Source organism: Otolemur garnettii, unplaced genomic scaffold (assembly GCF_000181295.1).
Source record: "Otolemur garnettii isolate 467f Iridium unplaced genomic scaffold, OtoGar3 scaffold00027, whole genome shotgun sequence".
Taxonomy (NCBI): Eukaryota; Metazoa; Chordata; class Mammalia; order Primates; family Galagidae; genus Otolemur; species Otolemur garnettii.
Window position 1 is genome coordinate 20,008,574 of NW_003852422.1, and position 21,018 is coordinate 20,029,591.

Below are 21,018 nucleotides of genomic sequence, written 5' to 3' on the forward strand. Positions count from 1 at the left end.
TATTCAACAACACTTATTTAACAATTGGTTTATTTATTCATGTAGCTTAGAGGAGGGCATGACATGGCAGGAAAGTTAAGTCCAATTGCAAATTATGTACAGAAGCAGATTCTGGCAGGTAAGAGAAAACATGCTAAAATCAAATGAAATGATTAAAATGATTAATTAAATTTCAACTTTGAGTTAAAAAAGAAAAGGATGTGTCATTGAAGAGCTTCCCAAGGAAGCAGGGACACTGAGAGGTCAGCTGTGTGTTCTACTCAATGAAGCAGGGACACTGAGAGGTCAGCTGTGTGTTCACACCCCATGCTCTGCAATCTTTCTCAATGAAGCAGGGACACTGAGAGGTCAGCTGTGTGTTCTACTCAATGAAGCAGGGACACTGTGAAGTCAGCTGTGTGTACTTCACACCCCATGCTCTGCTATCTGCCCACCACAAGGACAGCACACCTAAACCATGACACCTGACACCATCTTGCCTTGTCACTGCACCCAGAGCACTGATCACCCACAGCCCTCCAGGTGGTGTTATTTTTACAAAATTCAGAAAGCTTAACCATGTTATTTTGATAACATTTTTTCTGGGTGATAAAAATATTATAGCAGAACATTTAGAATACACAGAGAGGTATGGGTAAAATCAACCAATAAGAAAAGAATCACCTAAAACCTCACTAAGAGAATTATCTTTTAATATACAATGTTAGACAATCAAGCTAGACCTCCCATTTGATTCTGCAATCCCATTACTGGGCATCTAACCAGAAGGAAAAAAATCCTTTTACCACATGGACATTTGCACTAGACTGTTTATTGCAGCTCAATTTACAATCGCCAAAATGTGGAAACAGCCTAAATGCCCACCAACCCAGGAATGGATTAACAACAAACTGTGGTATATGTATGTGGTACCCTCTATGACCTGAAAAGGTAGAGTTGGACCCCCACTTAGATTAATTGATTGGTAATTTATTTTACCTGCCACAGGGGCTGCTGCTTTGAGAGGCAGTTAGCAGCCAATTAGGGGGTAGGTTGCCTTTTATAGGTTTTGTGCAACCATACTACAGAAGCAAAATTTGGCTGGTTAAGGGGGGTTACAGCTCGGGTAGTCATGGATACAGCAGTGGTTACAGTAAAGTAACAATGATTAATACAGCTTTGGTTGACAATGGATATGTCTCATATCACAATGGTTATGGTTATACAACAGTAATTAATCAAGTCTCGCTGAGTTTTCCACCACTGTTCATCTACTTAGAACTTGGGGGTTTTGTGAAACTTGGGGCTTTTCTTCCTTGTTCTGAAGCTTGTTCTTGGCAATCCTCAGGGGATGGAGGGGGCCTGGGAATGTGGCTGGGAAGGCCTGTGGGGGGGGGGAATGGAGGAAAGGCTGGGGGAACAGGAGCTTGCTCGTAGGGCAGGGGAATGGGAGAAGGCAGGGGGACCTGGGGGGAACAGGAGCTTACAACATGTATACCACGGAATACTATTCAGCCATTAAAAAAGATGGAAACTATACATTCTTTGTATTAACCTGGATGGAAGTGGAACACATTATTCTTAGTAAAGCATCACAAGAATGGAGAAGCATGAATCCTATATACTCAATTTTGATATAAGGACAATTAATGATCCAGTGCATGGTGGGGGATGGAGGAAGGGAAGAGCAGAGAGAGGAGGTGGGGGGAAGGAAGAGTAGAGATAAGGAAGGAGGGAGAAGGGTGGGAGAAGGAACAGCAGTGAGAGGGAAGGAGGGAGAGGGTAGTGGTCTTGGTGTGTGACACACCTTTGGGAGGCAAGACACAATTACAAAAGGGACTTTACCTAACAATGAGATCAGTGTAACCTGGTTTTTTGTACCCTCAATGAATCCCCAATAATAATAAAAAAAAAAACCTCATGAACTCCCCCCAAAAACATGATATTTAACTCATTGCTGAATATCACCACCGCTACCTTTGAGGTACTCCCCTGGGGAAGCTATGCATCAATGCTAGTGCCTAGTCCACTTTTCAAGGCAGTTTTGGAACTCTTTCTGAAATGGCCATCAGAGCTGTCTTCATACAAGGTCTGACAGTTAAGTTCATGAACTCATCCTTGAAAAAGTACTACATGCCTCACCTTCAAAGTACTTCCCTTGGCTGGGGACTGTTGTGCTATTCAGCTCTTCAGTAGCACATTTTCTAGGTTTAGTTTGAGAACTTAATTTTTGACCTTATATTTCTGTTTTTATTTTTACCTTGCAGTTATACTGTATATATATTTTTATTTTTTTCAATTCAGTAGATTGAGGAGGTCCGAGTGGTTTTTTGGTACGTATGTTTGGTATAGTGGTGAAGTCAGGGCTTTTCGCATACCAAGTATCCCTCACCCAAATAGTGTACATTGCACCTGACAGATTTTTGACCCCTCTCTTCTTCCTTCCCCCCATATATCTTATAATCATATATTTTACAACGTTTTCAAGATGTTTGAAAATATAACAGCTACACTGTATTTCATCATGTGACCCTTCTGCTCCTGGACATTAGTTTTCCAATATTTTGTACCATAAAGATTTTTCTATATTTTAGGTATTTCTTTGGCATAATGTCTAACAATTAGACTTATTCAAAGGATGTAAAATTTTAAATCTCTTGATACAGGTTGCTAGGGATGGGGGTTTTTTAGCCCAATGTACTGGGGCTGATTAGCAGAACCATAAGATGAGTATGATTGTCTATTATTTTTCATGATCACCAGAATTAAGTATATTTGATTTCTATAAAGAGTGTCAAAACCATTTTTTAAAAGTATTCATTGTTATTTATGTTAAAGATTTTTCATTACTAAATAATTATTCTGCTTTTTATATTATTTGTTAATATCCTTTGTATATGTAACCAAGGCACCATAGTGATTTTTTTGAACATAATTATCTTAAGCTTATAATAAGTTTCATCTCACAGGAAAGGGTGTATCTCTGCATACTCCAAAGATCGTGGTTTGCCCTTCAAATCCATAGGGCTTACTGATGATGGAACAACTCATTCCTTGGAGAAGATTTTTGTGTATCTTGAAGAAAACAAAGGAGGAAAAAAAGAAAGGTACCTACAAGAAAAGAAAGTACCTACAAAAGTACCTGGGCTTTTGGTGCCAGAGCTGAACGCAGCACTGCTCTTTGTTGTGGGAGCAAGTAAATTATTCAAACATCTACTTTCCTCAAAATGAAAATGAGAACTGAAAGAGCCGTCCCTTGTCCTCTTATGGTGTCTTAATCCTAACTCAATGTTGAATTAGTGAAAATATATCCAAAAAACATGTTACTAGTTGCTATATTTTTTATAAGAGGCAAATCTGAGCCTGTGAAAAGAATCTCTTTACGTGGAGCAACTTCAAAGGATCTAAAGTTCAGCCAGTCTCACCGATAGCTTAGGAAGTGATCATTCTTATCTTCACCTGAAACTATTTTCAACATCATCCTTCTGAATGGAGAATTTTAATGTTAGTTTTATGAAAGAAAGTCATGATAGTTGCTGAAAAATCTCATGTCCTGATGCGGATCAAGTTGCTATGACTCAAGCAGTGAAAATCCTCCAGTAAATACTGTTATATCTTTAGCTTCACTGTAACAGAGAAGATAGAAATTCCGACCAAAGTGCGATTGTGAATTGCCAAGTTCTGATGGCATCCTACTTCTTTTTGGTCAAATGGCTGTGAAGTCACCAATTAGTAAATAGGGAAGAGTTTGAACTTAGAGGCCAAGATTGAGGGGTGGGTAGAAATCAATGCAAATCTTGAAGGGAAATGAAAGAGGGAACTCCAAGAAAATCAAAGACAGTTGCCAAAAACATTATTCCAGATGAAAAACCAGAACTGAAGCTAAATGAGAGCCCAGTAGGTGTGATCCTGAAGCCAAGTCAAGTAGAGAGGGTTTGAACACAGTGTCTCAGCTGTAGGCGTCTATGCTGCATTAATCTGAGAACCTATGCTCTGTGTGCGTTAAAGCAGTTGTATTCAGAACTGCTCTCTGGTGACCAGACAAAACCATAGCAGGTGTTATCTCTGATGCACCCACAGAAAAGTTGTAACTTTTCTTGTAATATTGTTAGGAAGGAAAAATATACTGAAGAGTTTCAAAGCTGAAATTTGGAAGCAAGTGATAAGCAACTAAGAAACAGAAAACAAGACAGGTGTGTTGTGTTCCAATCGATGAAGTGTGAGAGAAGAATATTCCAGAAGATCAAATACTACAGGCAAAGACTTATAAGATAAACTATGTGTGAGATAGTCCGCAAACAGAAATATAGGCCTCGTGAGCAGAAGATTCTTCCCAAGGATTTTTATAAGAGGAAATTGAAAGGATAAGGTGTAGTGAGTTTGGGAAGGGTGAATAAAGATTAAGGAAAAAAAGAGTAGTGAGTGTTTAGAACGAAACTCTTTTACTCAAATGAGTTTCTCCATCAACGCAGTTGGTAGCTCCCGTTCCCAGCAACCACTAGACAAAAGAAGCGATGCCTCCTAAATTTTTATCTCTGGACCATTCCAACGGGGTACAGTAGTGGAAACAGTGAAGAGTACCTGAGCCTCGCTTCTGGTATGAGAAAGCTAAAATTATATGTAACAATGGATGCTGAGGCAATGTGAAGTCACGAACACTCATTACACAGAAGCTCAGAGGGAAGACTGAGAGAGCCGGTCCTGTCTCCTTACTCTCCTTCACACCCACCTCTCGGTTTGCCCACTCTGCTCTCGCACCTGAGCTCCCAGGCTTCAGCTCAGTCCCGCTCTTGGACAGTCAACAGCTGAGCAAGCCTTTTGAAGGTTTCCATCCTCAGAGATGTCCCAAGGAGGATCCCGGAGGAGCAGGCACCAGGCCACCTTGTCAATTAGTCCCCATGTTAGACTGTCCTTATCACGGCCCAGTCATACAAGGCTTGACGTCCACTGGGTTTCCATCTGCACATCTATTCATGCTGCCATGGGACCTATGAAACATGAAACGGATGTTGTGTGACTGGTCTTACCGACCGCTGCTCCTGCGGGAACCTATGTGACAATTATTTGAGAACTGTCATACAGCTTTCTCCTACCATTTTGTGGTTTTTCTCTTTTCATTCTATCTTATTGTAAAATTTTTCAAACTCATAGGTAAGTTGCAAATATCATTTCATAGAGACACATTTGCCCACTGTGCAGAATTTTTGCTGTATTTGCTTCATACTTAAAGTCCTGTTGCTGTTATTATTGTAGCTGCTGGCGGGTTGCAAGCTGGCATTATACTCCTATGCATATATTACATGTTTATCACACACATCACCAGTTTCTATTGGATACAAAAATAAATAGAAAAATAGACTATAGATAATAGATAGGAAAATATTAGAATCCAAAAGACCTCGAAGGTGATACAGTATATTAAATCCTCTTTTTTTTTTAGAAATAAGGGTACTTGGGGAGTACCTGTGGCTCAAAGGAGTAGGGTGCTGGCCCCATATACCGGACGTGGCAGGTTCAAACCTGACCCCAGCCAAAAACTGCAAGAAAAAAAGAAAGAAGGGTACTAATGCCAAAGGAAAACGAAGCTAGACTTGTTTTATGACTTTTGTTCAGTGCCAATCAGAATCTCGAGAGACACAATCCTGAATCTACAACCTCAATTTTGTAAAATTCCCAAAAGATCAAAAATTTCTAAAGTCTAAAATTCCTAACTTCTAAAATCCTCAGTGTTACAATCCCAGATAATTAAAGTTCCAGGATGTTAAAATCCTGAAAGCCAAATGTCAGGGAAGGGATTAGTGTGTTTTCAATTCTATGCAGGGTGGTGGTGTCAGCTTGGCTGTGTCATGTTAGGTGGGACTGTTGCCTGGTCATTGTCTCTGTTTGGGAATTAAGTCTGGTGTAAAGAAATGTGTGTGGGTGCCTGGAGAAGCCAGCAAAGTTACTGACTGGTTCCAAAATAATTATGTGCCCTTTTGGATAAGAAGACACAGAACTGTGTTGCTGTTTAATCGCTATTACTGTCTCCACCAAATGTGTGGTCTGTATGTTAGTGCACGTGGAATGGATTTTCCCATACTCAAAACAGCCCCGAAGGGTGGCCGAGAAGATCAGAAACTGTAATAAAGAATGTATGCGTCAGTGTGTATGGGAATCATATTAACAGAACTTCAAAAGCAGCAGGGCCATGTAGAAAATGCACGTGAACATATTCGGAAGACGGCCAGGCCCTAAAAGAAAAAAAATGTTTCTCATTTAGATGTGAGACTGCAATGTAGTTACTTTCGTGAAAGCCGGCTCTCATGGACTGCCTCCAGGCAATTGCTCATCATCTATGCCTGGAATACATGTTCTCCTATGACAAGTTTTCTTTTTTTGTTGTTTCTTTCTTTTTCTTGTTTATTTTTCCCTGTTATTTTAAATTGTCAGCATTACTTTTTACAAGTCCACTTTTTATGCTATGTATTTAATCTTTGCATCATTTTCCATGCTGGAGATATGGATTGTGTAAGGACTTTTTGAGAGCTCTAATTTGTTTTATGCATTTTTTTGTAAATTTGACCCCACAAAACTGCCTTATCACAATGCTGACTTTGTACTAAGCACAAAATATTAATAGAAAATTTTAATGAGGCAATAGTTACAAAAAAAATGTGAATGAAGTTAGGAACCAAGTATAGAAAAAGATACTTGCCAAGTATAAAAGAAAATAAAAGCCAAGAAAGGTCAGAGCTCAGCTATATACACATCAGATTGAAGACTTTTAAAACTCAAGTCTTTTTCCAGCAAGGGACAAGAGACACTTGCAAAAGTTTTCACAAAAACTTTGTGATCACAAGATTCGCCCCACTATCTTACATTTTGTCAGGGTCCTTGACCTCAAGGTCTTATGTAAATAACTCTTACAGAATTATAAATGATTTGTTTCTTTGCATTGCACAATACCCTTGAATAATTTTTTCAAAGAAGACATTTGGAAAGACAACACCTTATTTCAAGAGTTGAAGATCATGATATATTGAGCCAGCAGTGGGGATGAGGTTTCTGGCCTTGGTAAGAATGTCAGACACTTAGTGATAGTGTTTAGTTATGCATTTGTATTTTATCTGGCATGTTGATGGAAGCACCAGATTTGTTTCTTTAGCTCATAGGAAGAACTTGCATTCCATAGGCCATTCACGTAAGAATAGCATGTTTTCTGCTCTCACTCAGGAGTTGGAGACCAGCTTGCACAAGAGTGGGACCCGATCTCTATTGAAAATAGAAAAACTAGCCAGGTGTTGTGGCAGGTGCCTATAGTACCAGTTACTCAAGAGGCTAAGGCCAGAGGATCACCTGAGCCCAGATGTTTGAGATTGTGCTCTATGAAACCATGGTACTCTACCCAGGGCAACAGAGTGAGACTGTCTTAAAAAAAAAAAAAAATTAACAGCTTCTAATGAATTTGCTACTTAATCTGCATTGCTATTTACTTCTGTACTTTCTCCAGCACTTAACACACACCTGGGACTTAAGAAATGTAATGTAACTGAGTGACTTACAAGATTGAAGAAAATTAAATATTTAATTTTAAAATTTCAAATGTGCTTTTAATGATATTAATCAAACAGAATATTATTGCTTAAAAGCAAGATAAAGAAAAATTGAAGAAATAAAAACTTCACCATAGAGGAAGCAGTTACTATAAATTCTAAAACTTTTTCTACATAAATTTGTTTACATCTCCCCTTCTGACATTTCTGTTCATTATGTGATTTGTGCACAGAGATGTACAATGTTCCGATCTGAAACATATTAAATATGAGTGGCTGATTTTGCTATAAGATTTTATATGGAATTTGTTAAAGGTTTTTTGAATGAGTAAATTGGGTTACTTTTTCTATATGAAACTGTTTTATTTTGAACTATAAAATCAAGGTTAGACTCTTATAGCTTAAAGGTTCAGAAAATAAAGAGCTTTGACAATCATAGAAATCCTAAGTGTTGATTTAGTGAACGTCGGGATAATTATTACATTATTTGTGATCCAGATTATTGTTCTTCAAGTGGCACTGTTGTCATTGCTGTAGGTGTAATATAGTGAGGACAAAGCCATACACTAGAATTGGCTGTTGTAGAAGTTGTAGCTACAATTTCAATTTTGGGGGAACAGCCAGTGTAAGGAGTAGTTGAAGGCTAATTTTAGTGGTGGTCACTAAAGGTTAATTGCTGAGGAACAGGTCATTTAGGTGACTTATGGCAGTTCCGTTTAGTTTGTTTAGTTTAAAGCAGTAATAGTGGATCTGTGGTTGCAGGTTCCGATGAAAAGGTGGAGATTATCAGTTGTTGAAAGAGGGGGATGAGAACTGTTATTGGAGGCTACGTAGAAATTACAGTAGGTTAAGTGGAAGTAACAGCAGCTGTATGGAGTCATTTGAAGTGAACTTAGTTACGGATTCAGTTAAAGAGATGGTGGAAGTGGTATCGGTTTGGGTTGTCACCTATGCTTAATTCGTCATAGCATTTAATGTCATTAAAGTTCTAGCTGTTGCAGAGTCTGTTGAAGTGATCATTATTTTTTACGGATGGCTCTTGTGGTTATAGTTTGAGTTGTGGTGGTGGTGGTTGTAGATTTAGTCGAAGTGCTGGTTGAAGTGGTTGGAGTTGGAGGCTCCGTTGAAGTGGTTGGAGTTGCAGGCTCTGTTGAAGTGGTTGGAGTTGCAGGCTCCGTTGAAGTGGTCATTGCAGTTTGAGAAGTTGCACAGATTGTCCCAGGGTTGTTTGGGGGTAGCTGGATAACAATGTAGGAATAGTCATCTCCTTTATTATTCACCAGGCATATTATGAGTACTCCAATCACTGTCGTAATCACACAGGCTAAGAGACAAGCCAGGAAGACTTTCCACAGAGACCACTCATTGCAGCAATTTCCTTTGAACTAAGAGAGGTATAAATGAAAATGACAGTAATGAAAAACAAAAATGCTTGTGATCATTCTCTCTTTGGTATTATTTATAATGTATGCATTAACTTTATTCGAATCATTATGGGTCTCTGAGGTTTAGACTTGAAGTCCAGGTTTTCGTTCTGGTGGAAATTAATTCAATGCTGGTCTTAACATTAGAAGACAAATCCGCCACTATCTCACCTCCTCTCGTTCTGTTTTCCAGTAGAGGGCCTATTTTTTTTTTCTTTTTAATAAACTTTATTTTTCAGAGAAGTTTTAGGTTCATAGAAAAACTGAGTAGAAGACAGAGGGATTTCCTATGTGACCCTTGCCCCAACAGGAGTGATGGTTTTGTTACAATCATGAAGCTACAACACACATTGTTATCACTCAGAGTCAGTAGTTTACTTTAGGGTTCACTACTGGTGTTGAACATTTTATGGGTTTGGACAAGTGTATAATGACACGTATCCACCATTATAGCACCATGCAGGGTAGCTCTGCCTGTGCCCTACTCACTCCTCCCTCTATCACCCCGACTACGGTGTGAATGCAGTCACATGCAGGGAGGGGGCATGGCTGTATTCCCACAAAGCTATATCTTCAAAAACACAGCAGGGGAGAGAAATTCCAGAGTCTGGGAAACCCAGCCGAACTGTCAAATCAAATCAGTAATTTATAGTCAAGGTCAAGTTTCTATATGAGGGCTGAAAACATAAGAGACATGGTCATAAGGTAAAGTTAGTTCAGCCAACAGGAGATGAGGTCAGGAACCAAGTAGAACTGGATGTGGTCTACAAAGCCGGTGGAGAAGCTCTAGAGGACAGTCAAGTTTCTGTGTCATGGTCACATGCACTGGAGGTCAGACCCCAAGGAACTAAGAAAAAGTGCCACACCCTGGTTCAGAGACTCCACAGTGTAAGAAAATGATGTGATCACCATTAGAACAGCACCTGCAAAACCTTAACTATGACACAGTCCCCAATCAGAGTCTGAACAGTGAGTTAACCTAAATTGGCAACACACTTGCTCCCCCGCCTCTCCCTGACCTTCCTTTTGTCCCTTACCCTTATTCTTTTGATTTTTCTACATGCTGTCTATTGTGGATATTCAAATCCCTAACTGGGACATTAACTTTTTAAAAACAGAGACCATTAAATATTCTCCTTCTTGGGAACTGCCTCATAGTGATTTATAACTATACTGAAAACACAGTAAATGCTTAATATAAATGTAAGTGAATTAAGCAATTAAATACATTTCTTGGGAAAGAATAGACCAAGCATGCTCCCATGTAGAGCATACCCCAATCCACCATGCCACACGTTACCTGTGTATCGGATGATTCTGGTTGTGCACATCTTGAGTGTTCAAAGACTCCTGGGCTCACCCAGACCCCAGTTAAGTTGGAGGAGACCTCACACGTTGTGTCCTTTGAAGGTGGACACCAGGATGTGGAGCTGTGAGCCTCCTGGTCATTTGGGCGTGTAATGGGCTACAGAGATGAAGCACAAGTGAAAAACAGCAAACCCTTCTGGCGAAGTAAAAGGGCTCAAATAAAACCCTGTTGTCAAAAATACAGGAGTGTGACATTTAAAAGGAATAAATGTTTTCTTACCCTCTAAAGACAAAAAAATTTAGAGGGATTATTATGTATTACATTTTAACTAATTTTGGAAAGTTAACAAAGTTCTGGCTCAGGAATGTATATCCTCTTCCTCATCACATTGCATAAATGTGTCAACTATCCTCATGATGCAAGCTTCTGTAGGGAAAGGACGTATTACAAAGCCTCTACAAGGAACAGGATGTAGAGCTGAAGAAGTCCTTGCAACTAGTCACAAACAACCCGTTCAGGTCACTTTGAAAATAAGAATGCTGACGCAGAAGTGATTTGCTTTATGATACCATGGCAAGCACTAGAGCTAAGAGCTTCCAGTGGCAAGACTTGTGAAGGTTCCACTGTGCTACACTCTGAGTGCTATGTTGAACTTTGCTAATATATGAGTGTAGTGTGTACCATCCTACACTGTGCTTATGAAAAACCCTCTACTACTTTGTGTAATTCATACCATGCTGTAGCCAATGGAACTCCCAAGCCCGTAACAGGAATCAGAAGACAAATCCTTTGTCCAGCTTGCCACACATTCTTGCTGGTTCAGCTTGGACATACAGCAGCACAAAAACCATTTATGACAACAACAAAAAAGTCTCTGCTCTTGAGAAGTTTTATTTGCTAACAAGAAGGCAACACAGAATAGTGTATAATTAACAAATAAATGCAATAAGTGTAAAACATTGTTGAGAAGTAGGGGTGAATAAAGATTGAAAAGGAGTGCGTTTGGTGGAAAGACTTGGGGGAGAGTTGTGTTTAAAAAAGGAGGGAAGAAGAATGAGATACGTCAGAATGAGAGAGCAGCACAGTCAGGAATTTATGGATCTTGGGAAAAAATTCTGTTACATACCAAAAATACTGTAGAATTATCTAGAGCACTTCATCTCACAGGATGGTAATACTTATTTTCTAGGTTCTAGATGTAAAGAGCATCTTTGGCCACTCCTTAATCAGCTTCAAAACGGGGAACACTGAAATCACCCACTTGCAGACTTGCTTGGATGATTACTCAGTAAATAACTGCAAAGTGCTTAGAGCAATGTCTGATACGTAGTATAAACTCAGTGAGTTTTAACTAGCATTATTGGTAGTAGTAGTATTTTTTCTTTTTTTTATTGTTTGGGATTATTGAGAGTACAAAGAATTAGGTTACAGTGATTGCATTTGTTAGGTTAAAGTCCCTCTTATAATTGTGTCCCACCCCCAAGGGAGGTGCCATACACTGTGACCCTCATCCCCTCTCTCCTCCCCTTTCCCCACTCCCTCATTCCCCTGCCCCCAACCTTAAATTGATTTGACTTTTTCTCTAATAAGGGTATGTATTAGATCATCTCCTGGCTTCATATTAGAATTGAGTACATTGGATTCTTGCTTCTCCATTCTTGTGATACTTTACTAAGAAGAATGTCGTAGTAGTAGTATTTTTATAACAACTACTACTCTACTAGTTGTCTTTGACTGTGTTGATTTCATAACCCATTGCTAAATAGTTATAGAATTTGCTGGCTAACCACTAGTGAGTTCCCTTAAAACTATGTTCTCATTGGCTCATTAGGAACTATCATTAAAAATACAAAAAAAGAAAATACATTGCCATTAACATAGATAAGATGGAATACTCTTAGCAGTAATCAGTTAAGTTAGATTTTTCTGAGTTTAGTTAGATTCTTCTGTATGTATGATATCAAAGAAAGAAAGATATCAGCTATATGTTTTATTCAATATGATTAAATAAAATTTCACCTGTTATTCATCAGGTAAATTTGAGGAACATTAAACTTACCTTTATTAATACCCTTGCTAATTTTCCTGGGTACCAATCCTACTGCTTTAGTTATATCCAATTTGCCTGTAACTTATGAATTTGACATTTCTTTTCTTTTCTTTTTTTTTTTTTTTTGAAACAGTCTCTCTTTGTCACTCTTAATAGAGTGCAGTGGCATCATAGCTCACAGCAATCTCAAACTCTTGGGCTCAAATAATCCTCTTGCCTCAGCCTCCCAAGTAGCCAGGACTACAGGCACCTGCCACAATGCCCAGTTATTTTTAGAGACAGGGTCTCAGGGTCTCAGGGTCTCATGCTTGCTCTGCCTAGTCCCAAAGTCTTGACCTCAAGCAATCTACCTGCCTCAGCCTCCCAGAGTGCTAGGATTACAGGTGTGAGACACCATACCCAGCTGAACTTGACATTTTAAAGCACTTTGTAAACAAAGTAAAACTCACTCACTAGGCCAGTTTTCCAGAATTTTCTAGTCCTGTGGGAATCACAGCCCTTTTAAAGAGGAAGTAAAGGTTGGAAATAATTACTGGTGGAGAGCTTATGATCTCAGCCAGCTTTGCAGTAACAATTTTGCTGTGTTAGGATGTTATGACTCTTAGTACAGGTGGCGTCTCTGAACAAGATTGAAATAGGTGCAAATAATGTTTAATCAGATCATCAGCATAGCTAACATAGCTAATAAGGTATACGAGCTTTATTTACCAAAGGAAGCTCTAATCTACAGGGTTTTCCCCTAACTTTATGGGGATTAACTTCAGATCTCTTACATCCCTAACAGAAAAATGAAAACACCGACATTTCTTTTTTATTCATCTGCAATCTCCAAATAATTTTTAAACCCCATTATTGAATTTGTTCTTAAGAGACATATTTTTGTTACTACACCTGAATATCTACAAGAAAGTAAAATACCTAATTAACTATTGAGATATATGCTGTAAAAAAAAAAAAGATAATAATTGTAAACACCTTGAAATTTGTTTTTCTCAACATGATGGATACCTGGGTAAAGGGAGTATCTGGGCACCTTGGAGGTCCTCGTACAGAATTGTCAGACGCAGCAGTAACAAAGACATCTTCCAGGAGGTCCTTTTTTTGATAACACAGACAACCTTTTTTTCTTTTGGTGAACCAGGACTTCTCCATTAGATTCTTTTACTCAACTGACACTTACTGAGAAACAAAACTCTTTTCTTTGGTTTATCTCCTAAGTGATTAACATGAGCTGATTGCCACAGCTCCATACGGCAAAGGCAAAATATTTCTTCACACGCTTTTTATTTATTCTTCAGGCAGTGAGTTTTAACTTGCCATTTACATTTTCAACACATGTCCTTTCTTTGCTCTGATATCAAAGATTAATGTGCGAGATATAACAAGATACATAAAATCTATACATAATATAGATAGGATAGGATAATCGTATACAATGGTGATAGCTATCTAGTGAAAGTTTGGTTCCTGGTGTAAAAAATATTTTTTAAAAATTAGACAAAATTATCCTATTTTCACATGAAGCAAGAATCTTTAGAGAATTTTTTTTCTTAGGCCTAAAGACAATATCTAGGATTAATATCTGGTTTTTCAGCATGTTTAGAAATCTGCATTTTGACAGGTCTAGAAATTACATATCAAAATCTAAGCCTCAAATTGTAACAATATTACAATAAATAATGGTTATGTTATTGGAGCTTTATATCTACATGACAGTAAATTTAGAAGGTTCAATTGATTTATTTCTACAGTATATACTCATAGAAACATTCCTAATAACACATCTATATTTAAGTTAATGTATAAAATACAGTATAGCCAAATATAACATGAAAATTAAAGCAGAAAACTTAACACAGGGTCATTCTTCCTTTTTGAGAAAAATGCACAATTACGACCTTGACTACTAATAGTAAAGAGATCAAACTGCTCTTCAAAATGCTAAAAATGGTACTGTAATAGAGGCAAAACACCAAAATAGGACAATACTCACGGGCTGGTTTTCAGAGTGTTCAACGTTCACTACGTACTTCCCTTGCTTCTTGTCCATCCTGAGCTGCTAATATCACAAGCTCTTAAGCTTAAGAAAAATTTTCAACTTGTTCCTTGTCCTATATATCTGCACTCAAGAGAAATAATTAAAACAACTGGTAGAAAATCTCAACTATGATGCATCAGTGCAGCATGGATTAAACTAAATAATTATTCACTAACACAGATCCACCTTAGAGGAGGAAATGAAGTGTTAAGTTAGAGGAAGACAAAAGAAAAGCGATGACATTTCCTCTGAGAGCTCTGGTGACAACAGCTCTCCTGAGGGAAACCGGCCCTGAAAGTCTTACAGAATTCTTCCTTCTCTTTCCTTTGGCCCCACCGTTCAGGCAGTACCTCCTCCGAGCACTCGTGGAGGTACTGAAGGCGCTGAAAGTCTTACAGAATTCTTCCTTCTCTTTCCTTTGGCCCCACCGTTCAGGCAGTACCTCCTCAGAGCACTCGTGGGTCTGCTCCTGAGGGAAAGCAGCTCTGAAAATCTTACACAATTCTTCCTTCTCTTCCCCTTGACCTTGCCTTTCAGACACCTGCCTTCTATTTGAGGACTCACCCAAGATAAAATTTCTGAAATACAAGTTTGCCATTGCTTTTTCTCTACTCCAGCACAAATGCCTTCCCTTCTCTCGTGGGCGCCATCTCTTAGACACCTATGGCCTTAGAGACCCATCACCTGTTCAGTCCCTGGGTTAATATGTGGCAGTCAGTTCTCAGGTAACTTATACATATTAAAAAATATAGTAGAACCTCGATAGTTGACCACCTCTCTACATTGACCACCTTCTTAAATTGACCTAACTTTTATGGAACAGACATGTGCATATCAGTACAGTGGGCCCCAGTCCTTGTGCTGACCACTTCCATATGTTGACAGTTTGTTGCAGTACCTTGTGGGAGGGGGATCAACTTACAGAGATTCTGATCAATTTCCTAAGCAGTAATGTTTAAAAAATGATGAAATATTAAAAATATTTAGGAAGAGGAATTTTCTTTTTGTCAAGAAATCTAGTTTGTTTTAAAGAGTAAAAGGACCAACTCTTGTATTGGTTTATTCATGAAGTAAGTGAGGTTACTGAGCTCCAAAAGCGTACCCAGTACTCTCCTCCTGCAGAAAAGTTCAGCAACAAAAAGAAGACCACAGCCTTGTCCTCTTTGTTTATGACACTTTTGGATTTTGAATTTTTTTCAAAGTTTGAAATTTCTCTTACAAATGCATTTAATACTTGCAGCTTAATAAATTTTTCTGGATCACCTGAAATAACACATTCTCAAGCTTTAGACTATACAGTACATGGTGAGGAATTGAGAAGCTGGGAAAAGATTTATTCTAAAGAGGAGTTAAAAACATAAAAACAACATGGATGAACCTTAAGGGCATTATGCTAAATGAAATAAGCCAGTCATAAAAAGACCAATGCCATGTAATTTCATTTATATAACATATCTGAAGTAGTGGAAAAGCAGAATGGCTGTCTGGGCCTGGGAGGAGGGGGCATGAGGAATTATTGCTTAATGGACATAAAATTTCAGTTTGGGAAGTTGAAGAGAGTTCTAGAAATGGATGGTGGCCAGGGTTATAAAACATGATGAATGTTTTTCATACTACTAAACTGTACACTTTAAAATGATATGATGATACACTTTGTTATGTGTATTTTACCCCATTAAAAAATTAGAAAACAAAATCATGATTACTCATTCCTGTTGAAGCAAAGCCAGCAGTACTGTCGTGTGGCCATGGGGTGCGAGGACATTGATGGTATTAATGATATTTAAAATGACCTTTAAATAAGTTGATTTATTTGAAAATCAGAATTCTATTATTATCAAATGGTATTGATTTAATAGTGCTTTGTGTAAAATACCACTATAATTCTGTTGTGTAAAAAATTTACTTTGGCATGAGAGCCACTTAGCCATTGTGTTAAGTAAAAGTCTATTCCTTCCCGTAGCATCCACACATTTTATCAATGGCATAAAGAGTGAAAGATTAGGGCAGCACCTATAGCTCAAAGGAGTAGGGACCAGCCCCATATACTGGAGGCAGCAGGTTCAAACCTAGCCCTGGCTAAAAAAAACTGCAAAAAAAAAAAAGAAAAGGTAAAAAATAAAAAGAGAGTGAAAGATTATGCTTATTACTTGAGCTTCACCTTCATGGTCTCTAATTGACCAAGCAGTTCCAAGACTGGATTGGAAAATTTGGAAGAAAATTTTAAATTTTTAAAACATAGTAGCAGACAAATTAAACAACGCATTTTTCTGTAACTAAATTTACCCTGTAAAAATCATATTTTTCTTTATTTTGCAAAAAGTATTTCTTTGAAAATACTCTTTTCAAATAATTCAACAGAATTCAACAATTCTGTGAATGCCTCAATTGAGAGGTCAACAGAAAAATACCTCTGGATTGCCACAATGAGCAGACAAGATGAGTACCTGTCATTGGCATGTCAGAATCTCTGATGAATGATTGTCATTCTGAGCAGGATTTATGCCTCAAAGAAATCTGAAAATCTTGTTGGTTGACAGGAGGTTGGGAGAACTCTTAGCTATTCTTCCAGAGTTGGTGGTGGGGAGGCTGTTTCTCAGTCATTTAATACAGAGGTGAAGTGTACTATTGTCTCAAAGCCTAGGTCAAAGCTGATTTTTTTTTTAATCAAATTACTCAAACAACATTTTTTTTACCCAAAATCTCAATAGTATTATTATTATTTCTTTTTCTGTTGATAATCTGAAAGTCAATATGACAGTTTCAGACTTGTGGTCTTAGACAACATTTTAGGGAAAGGGATTATTCTACTTCATTTTTGTTGCATTAGTGACATTACAACTAAATAGACACAGAATTACAAAGCCTAAGTAAAATACTAACAACACAGCCTGATTAATTCAAAAGTATAAAAGATTCTTGTGGAAAAAAAAATTGAAACTGAAGTGCTCCATCAAAATTATAAAAAGCACTGGAGGCAGAGTAAGATGGCGGAGGGGATGCATTGCTGGGTCAACTCTCCTCGCAGTTTCAGGTGAGAGTGGGGGGGCTGGATCTTTCCCTGCATGGAGTGCTGGCATAGACAAGCAACGCAGCAAAGAGGTGAATTGCTGGATTGGAAGTGTAACCCAGAACCGCAGTATCTGCCAGAAAAAACTCACTGCCACAACTGAAGTGGTGCCAGCTGCAGCCAGCGGCTTAGGGCCGGTGGCCTAAAACATCAGAAACCAATCCCTCGCCTACAAAGGACTTCTATACCCAATTCATGGGGAGTTTGGGTGTTCTGCAGAGAGTGCGGTGAGGCGTGGACTCCAGAGCAGAATTTCTGGCTACCGGAAAGGGGAGCCATTTGGACCCTGTTTAGGGTGACCAGACCTCCCACTTTTGGCGGGACAGTCCTGCTTTTGAACAATTTGTCCTGCGTCCCGTGGCATTTTTAAAAAGTCCCGATTTTTGGAAAGAATACACAACAAGCTAGGGAATGGTGGGAGAACAGGAAGGGAATATATGGTTTTTGGCTGCCGTGTGGCTATTTTGCCAGAATGAGTTTTATATTATATTTGTTAATTTTATAATGTTAAACTGTAATAATAACAAATAATTGTTGAGAAGTGATTATCAAGAACTGCTTATCAAAGTTTACACTGTTATCAGGCCCTGCTCTGCCCTGTCCCCTGCCCTGCCCCTGCATCAACCACTGGCCATGTTGTCCCGCTTTACAAATGTTAAAATCTGGTCACCCTAACCCTGTTTGGAGCATCAGGGGTTCAGGCAACCAGATGGAAATTTGAGGGGAAAGGATTCTGCTCAGGAAACAGATTCACTTTGTAATTTCAAAAGTCTTTGGTGCACTGCACTGAAGCAGCAAGTGAAAGGGGCAATCAACCCCTTTCATACAGACTCTGAAAAATCTTTTGTGCATGTCGCTGAATCCGCAGGAATCAGAGGTAACCAGCCCCTTCCTCACAGAAACGGACTAAAAAATCTGTGCCTTGGCGCTAAAGCAGTTGGTGCAAGCAGCAACCAGCCCTTTTCTCATGGACGATAACAATTTCCAGTTTGAGTGGAAACTAGGAGTTGAAGGGAAAAACTGGTGAAGAGTGGACTCCTGTGCCAAGTTTGGAGGACAGATAGGAGTGCCGCCTGGAAAAGGACAGCCAAGGCTGGGTGGCCAGCCAGGAACCAGACATATTGTAAAACTTCAAAAATGGGGTCTCCATAGCACCTCTTCCAGGAGCGTGGAGAGCTCAATCTCACCTGTAGCCAGTCATCCTGCATCTGAAGCTGGTTCAGGACACACCACACTTTACGGGAAATGTTTTAGGGAGAATTTGTGCAACCTGTCAGCAAAAATTCCTTTTCTTGTTGTTTGGGTTCTTTCATTTATTTGTTTGTTTATTTGTTTGTTTGTTTTAAGCCTGGGAACCACTCATAGCACCACCTGCTATCTAGAAAGTATATTCCAACATAAACATATTCCCACTAACATTGATCCCCATCTCATATGTATGTTTGTATATATACATAAGAATAATATTTTTCTTGGTGGTGCCCCCTTTTATTTCCCTTTTTTTCTTTGTCCTTTTTTTGTAGGTGTTACTGTTAAGTCTTTTTATTTAATTTTTTTTTATTATAATACTATTCTTCCTTTTTTCTTCTCTCTTCCTCTCCTCTTCTTATGGTTGCTGAGAATGCTTACATCAGACTATTAGTTTTGTTTTTGTTTTTTTATTTTTTTATCATTTTATGATTACCATTTTTGTGGGGGGTTTTGTTTGTTTCTTTGTTTGGTTTTAGTTTTGGTTTTTTTATATGTTTGTTTACTTGTTTCTGATTGTCTCTGCATCTGTGTACTTGTGTGTCTGGTAGCATTTTTGTCTGTTTATTTGTTCACTTGGTTTCAATGTGTTTTGTACTTTGCTAAATCCTCAGATTGGCTATTTTCCCTAACTCCAATTTTCACATTTAATAAGAATATGGAGGAACAGGGGATGAGGGCTGACTGGAGCTAGTTTTCAACATAAACTCCAGTTCAGGGGGAGAGATAACCGCCAGAAAGAACCCAATGAAGCTGAAGGAGGAGAGCTGAGCTGAGAGAAGAGATAGATAAACACACATCTTCTCCACTGAGGCAAGCCACGACTTCAAGAAAACAAATTCCAGGTTTAGATTGAGCCCATGTGGAATATTCTCTAGCTGCCATTGAGTGCCTGAGGCAGACAGGCTTCAGCTCCCTCTGCTGGCTGGCAACAAAGAGTGGTCACCAAGTGGAGGAGGCATTGACTTTACTTGGACTCAGGAGGGCACAAAGCCCTGACAGACTCGCTTATTGAACAGGACTGGGCGACAGAATCTGGGTTAACAGAGACTGATGGTGGGTTTACCAGAGACTGAGGTTACCAGATTCCGGTGGTGAAGGGCGAGCAAGGAGGGGAAAGAGACATCAGCCTTCTTACTCCAAATTGTCTACTGAATGGGCCTTTCTGAACTCCTCAGAGCATCAAAGTGAGCCACACTTGAGCTACCAGTAAATTCTTACTATCTAGGTGCTGGAGACCTTGTGAGCTTTCCAGCTGGAGAGTGGGTACTGATCGGGTCAATAGGCTTGGAGCTCTTGAACTGGGAAAATTAACTGATGGTCGTGGGAGAATCTCTGGTGCTGTCTGGATTTTCTCAGGCCTAGATTGACTTCAGGTAGAACATTCTCCAGCTGTCATTGAGTGCCTGAGACAGACAGGCTTCAGCTCTCTTTGCTGGCTGGCGACAAAGAGCAGTAACTGAGTGGAGGTGGCATTGACTCTACTTTGATTCTGGCAGACACAAAGCCCTGCAACACTTGCTTATTGGACAAATGGGTCAAGCCCTGCGGGGTCTCCAGTGATTGGGTGTGACAAAGGTATAAGGTGGGGAAAGAAGCATCAACCTTTCTAGATTAAGGTTGGTAGGTCCTTAATTATTTGCTTGGTAGGTCCTTCTGACCCCATGGAGCACTGGAGTGGGTCATATCTGAGCTGCCAGAAGACCCCTGCTATCTAGCTGCCAGAAACCTCTTGAACTCCCCCTCTTGAGACAAGTGCTGACTGGGATACTTGATTTGGATCTCTTGAACTGGGCCAATCACCCAAGAACTACCCAAAGCAGTACCCTGGGGGTGACTGTAGAAAGGTGTGGTTTTCCTTTCCCAACCATTGCCTGTGAGGGGTGGGGTGACTTAATCACTGATATTTCTCCACAGCTGAGACTTTAACTCAGAGTAATTGATTTTCTAAGGTAGAACAGAGACCAGCTGAAAACAAGATAGAGACACTCAGCCCCACCACACCAAGCAGGCCCCCAGTCACTCAGACTGTAACACTATATGCATCCTTGGCAAAGCTTTAGGGGAAAAGGTACAGACACCAGTCCCAGCCTTTGAACAAAAGGGCTAGTAAAACACTACTCCCGGAGACCCCAGCCCAACTTCTTCTTACCTGCTCACCTAGCCAAATGGTGTAAATTCAGCATGGGGAGGAATCAGCGGAAAAACTCTGGTAATATGAATAAACAGAGTAAATCACCCCCCCCCCAGGAAGGATGTGGCAGATGCATCTGAAGATCCCACCCATAAACAGATGGCTGAGATGTCAGAAATCAAGTTCAGAATTTGGATAGCAAATAAGATTAACAGAATGGAAGAAAGGAGGGAA

General features: G+C 39.3%; 1 protein-coding gene across 1 annotated transcript; it reads right to left on the reverse strand.

Annotated features, from left to right (window-relative positions):
* Window positions 1–8,530: 8,530 nt before the first annotated feature.
* On the reverse strand, window positions 8,531–14,344 carry DYNAP (dynactin associated protein). Its single transcript, XM_012804278.1, has 3 exons — window positions 14,288–14,344; window positions 10,236–10,400; window positions 8,531–8,896 (listed from the first exon to the last, which is right to left on the reverse strand). Exons 1-3 carry the CDS (start codon window positions 14,342–14,344, stop codon window positions 8,531–8,533), a joined length of 588 nt encoding a protein of 195 aa, XP_012659732.1.
* Window positions 14,345–21,018: the final 6,674 nt, after the last annotated feature.

Coding starts and splice junctions, on each gene's coding strand:
- DYNAP (XM_012804278.1), bottom strand. CDS start 14,344: ATGGACAAGAAGCAAGGGAAGTACGTAGTGAACGTTGAACACTCTGAA. Junction 10,401..14,287: donor AACACTCTGAAAACCAGCCC/GTGAGTATTGTC, acceptor TCATCTCTGTAG/CCCATTACACGCCCAAATGA. Junction 8,897..10,235: donor CAGAATCATCCGATACACAG/GTAACGTGTGGC, acceptor TACCTCTCTTAG/TTCAAAGGAAATTGCTGCAA.